We start from the raw sequence: 3,791 nt of genomic DNA on the forward strand, positions 1-3,791 counted from the left end.
AAAGTGAAACCGGATTCGCAAGGGCACGTTACTTTCGAAAAACTTGATTAGCAGGTGGTGTTGACCTTTCAGCATTATGTCAGTAATCACCTCGCCTTAGACAACGGCTACGCGTCTGATGCTCGCTGAGAAGCGAAACTATAACCCGCACAACCAGCATGACCGCGTCGAGAAGGAACAGGAACACCAGAATACCCAAGTGGCTCGTCAAGTCTCAGAGACGCGGCAAAAAACGTCATGTACATAGCATCTAAAAACCTATTAACAAGCCTCAACAGGCGAGCTTAGGGACGATGGCGCCTGTAGCTAGCATCCTCCTATTCCTCCTTTAGGCGAGTTTGATCGATGCGGTGATGCATTATATATACTAAAGAACTTAATACGCTGACAGAAAAATAATTTGTAGCACAAGACATAAAAGCTGGCTGAAGATGCTTCCCAAACTGGCCGCTGCATTTATGTGCATCTCCGCCAAACAACTCGAAAACGGAAGCTCGCTGAAAAACAGGTCAAATTTGGCTTCCCTTATTGTGTCCGAACGGCGTCTAGATGTGGACCCATGATAGAGTGTGTAAGCGCGACTGAACGAGGATGCAGAGAGAAATGGATACACAGAGACAGCGCTGTTATCTGTTTCTACGTCCTCGTTCAGTCGCACTTACACATTCTATCATGGATTCAAACCAACTAGACCGCCAACGTGTTTTAGATGTGGGCCGTTAGTCTATGGACCACACGAACTCCCGCTGTGCTTTCTGCCCGGCTTTGTACACACCAGCACTTAGCAGCTGTAGGTGTCAGCCATCTGTCCTAGCATGCTAGCCATGACAAGAAAGACTCTCCGCCCTACTTCGATATGGAGTACGACGTAGCAAGCGCTCTCAGGCTGCCTTTGCCGGCTGCTTGTTGTTGTAGGCGCCGCGGTAGAAGCGCACAAACATGCCGAAAAACAACACAGACTCGGAGAGCACGATGAACGTGTGCGGTCGCGGGTATCCGCAGTCCTTGAATAGTGGTATGGTGCTGTGCACAAAGATGGCAATGAACTGCGCCAGCTGCAGCTGCGTCAGGTAGCGCTTCCACCAGAGGTGCTTCTGGACGCGTGGACCCAACAGTGACAGGAAGTAGTAGGTATACATGATGACGTGCACGAAGCTGTTCAGGCAGATGCAGAACATCACCTGACCATCCGGCCCGTACGAGAGGCCGAACCAGCCGTTGAAGACCACCAGGACGTGGTGGACAACGTGCAGGAAGGAGACATGCGAGTCCTTCTTGCGCAGCACGAAGAACACGGTGTCTAGGAAGTCGGCGATACGCACCAGCAGGTACCACCAGCACAGCGACACCAACTCGAGGGTGCGAGGGTCGGCGTCGAAGCGAATGCCCTGGCAGAGCACGTTGTAGCCGCCGCCCAGGTAAGAGCGCGACAAAAAGTTGGCCACGAAGTAGGCGTTGAGGAGAACCATGGTCGCGTTGTAAAGGAGGATGAGGCGGCGCAGGTTGTACGGCTTGCGGTCGCGCATGAAGCGCGGCCCGCCCACCTTGACGAGGTACACGTAGCTCAGCAGGAGGGCGCCGATGAGCGGCGGGTTGCCGGCGAGCGGCCATCTTGCGGTGCGCGGGTCCCGAGCCAAGGTGGCGTTGGAGAGCGCGCCGGCATTCGCCGTGGCGGTGGCCGCCACGGCTCTGCTCGGTGCACCGGTCAGCAGGTCGACGGCGGCTTCCATTTTCGTTGGTGGGCACTGGGGTGCCCGGCACTGTGCGCTGCCGGCAGCGGAACACAGCAGCCGCCGCCTCAGCGAATGTCTCGGAGCTGGCTGCTCGTAGCGGCAACGCTGGCGGTGTATCGAGTCTGTCGCGACGGCGCACTCTGCCTCCCTTTTCTTTTTTCGTACGAACCGGGACGACTTCATTGATCGAACGCCGCCGCCGGCAACCGTTGCTGCCTTCTCTCCCGTTAGGGAGAGGGAAAAAGAAATCGTGGCCTCCCCCAGTCAGCTCCAGCTCGCTGTTCGGACATGGAAAGAGGCTTTTTCGATTCCAAGAGGGAGTGAGGAACTTGAAGGAGAGAAATAAGGTGGAATGGTCGGTCAGAGGGAAAGCTCCTTAGGAGGGCCGACGAAAGAGAAGGGAAGCGGCCTCTCACTATTCGTGAACCACCGGGGAAGGTTGCATATTCGTGGTGAAGGGAAAGCAGGCGAAATATGGGGGAGAAAGCACTCGCCGCTGCCGCGGACGTTGTCGTCCGAGGGTGGAGCAGGGAAGAGCGAGACGGCAACGGGAAAGGGTCGCCGCCGTTCTTCGCCGCAATCGCCAGGGCGCGCTGGCGTCTGAGCTCCGGGCCTGTTGGGGTCCACCGGCTCGATCTGGGAGCAAACCCTGTTTCACCATCCTTTCCCATTCCCGAACACTTCGCTGCTCCCTGCTTATACTTTCTACCCGTTCGATCCTTTTCCCGTCCGTGGTGGCGGGAGCACCGAGACGACGTCGGCGTGCGTGACGTGCCCGCCGTCTCGTGTTGCTTACGCTCGCCAGCGGCAACAGTGGGCGGTTTGTGTGCACAGCATTGGTTACAGTAGTACTTGCACTGACACGTTTCTTTATTTTCTTTGTCTACATTAAAGTGGAGGGAAGACGCTAAGTGCGTGTGGGGTGTAGGGGTGTTGGAGCTGTCTAAGGCTTTGCGAGCCCACCGGCTAGATAAGCGGAAATTGCGAAGTGGGTGACGTGTGGTTTATTCTAGATGACATGGTTACTCTCTATCCTTGCCTCTCTCTCTCTTCACACCCCCTGGCGTAACTGCCGCTGTCCCTGATTAATTGCAATGAGAGACGGCACCGTGGCTCTGTCTATAGTGCGGCGGGCGTGAGGGGTTTCAAGGCCACGTGCCCACCGATAATAGCGTTGAGGGACTGGCGGGCTCGGAAACCTGGCGGCACGTCGGAAGGAAGCGAAGGAGAAAGAAAGAAAAACAACAAGGCATGAGAGACAGTAATGGCAGCCCGTTTTTCTACGAAAATTAGATGAACCGGAAGCTGAGTTGTGACTAGCGAAGAAAAAGCAAGGCATAATTCACGAGAGTATAGAAGCAGAATGAGAAGGAATGAGAAGCACTCATAATGACCATTGTTATGCACATCTATATAGCATCATTTTTGCCCTGCTTTGTTCATTCTTTCATGATGAATCGAAGAGTGAGTGAGTGAGTGAGTGAGTGAGTGAGTGAGTGAGTGAGTGAGTGAGTGAGTGAGTGAGTGAGTGAGTGAGTGAGTGAGTGAGTGAGTGAGTGAGTGAGTGAGTGAGTGAGTGAGTGAGTGAGTGAGTGAGTGAGTGAGTGAGTGAGTGAGTGAGTGAGTGAGTGGTAATAACAAAGCGAGGAAGTTCGCCTCTTGGCCTTATAAGAAACGCTGGCTGCTATCTAGCTGGTAGTTGGAAGGACTAAAGACAGAGTCGAGGCAAGAATCGAAGAGAAATACGGCTTCGCGATTAGCTGGTGCTTTGTTGGCGCAGAAAACAGCTTTTGCAAGAAAATTAGATCGGGTATAAATATGCAAATAGCTTTCGTATAGGCTGCTGTTAATCGGTAGGCAGTTTGGAGTAGTTTATTTTTCTCCTTCTTTTCTCGCCAGGGAAGGGCTACGTTATTGTGTCAAGTGTTATCTGCATGGTCGGTCATCAACTGCCTTGCGTCTTCAGCAGCGCCATTTCCTAGATAAGAAAATATGCGCTGTACTGAAAAAGGCATGCGCGTGCATTGGGCGTATTGTCAACACTTCCCTTGAGAATAG

The 3,791-nt window shown here is 53.7% G+C and overlaps 1 protein-coding gene across 1 annotated transcript; it reads right to left on the reverse strand.

Moving 5' to 3' along the window:
- Window positions 1–871: 871 nt before the first annotated feature.
- LOC135901362 (very long chain fatty acid elongase AAEL008004-like) lies at window positions 872–1,792 on the reverse strand. Its single transcript, XM_065431120.1, has one exon. The coding sequence runs from the start codon at window positions 1,728–1,730 to the stop codon at window positions 882–884; it is 849 nt and encodes a 282-aa protein (XP_065287192.1). The 5' UTR covers window positions 1,731–1,792; the 3' UTR covers window positions 872–881.
- Between the last annotated feature and the right edge of the window lie 1,999 nt (window positions 1,793–3,791).

The sequence above is a fragment of the Dermacentor albipictus genome, chromosome 3 (assembly GCF_038994185.2).
Source record: "Dermacentor albipictus isolate Rhodes 1998 colony chromosome 3, USDA_Dalb.pri_finalv2, whole genome shotgun sequence".
In the NCBI taxonomy this organism is placed as follows: domain Eukaryota; kingdom Metazoa; phylum Arthropoda; class Arachnida; order Ixodida; family Ixodidae; genus Dermacentor; species Dermacentor albipictus.

What these genes read in the sequence shown, in the direction of transcription:
- LOC135901362 (XM_065431120.1), bottom strand. Translation starts at nt 1,730, where the DNA reads ATGGAAGCCGCCGTCGACCTGCTGACCGGTGCACCGAGCAGAGCCGTG.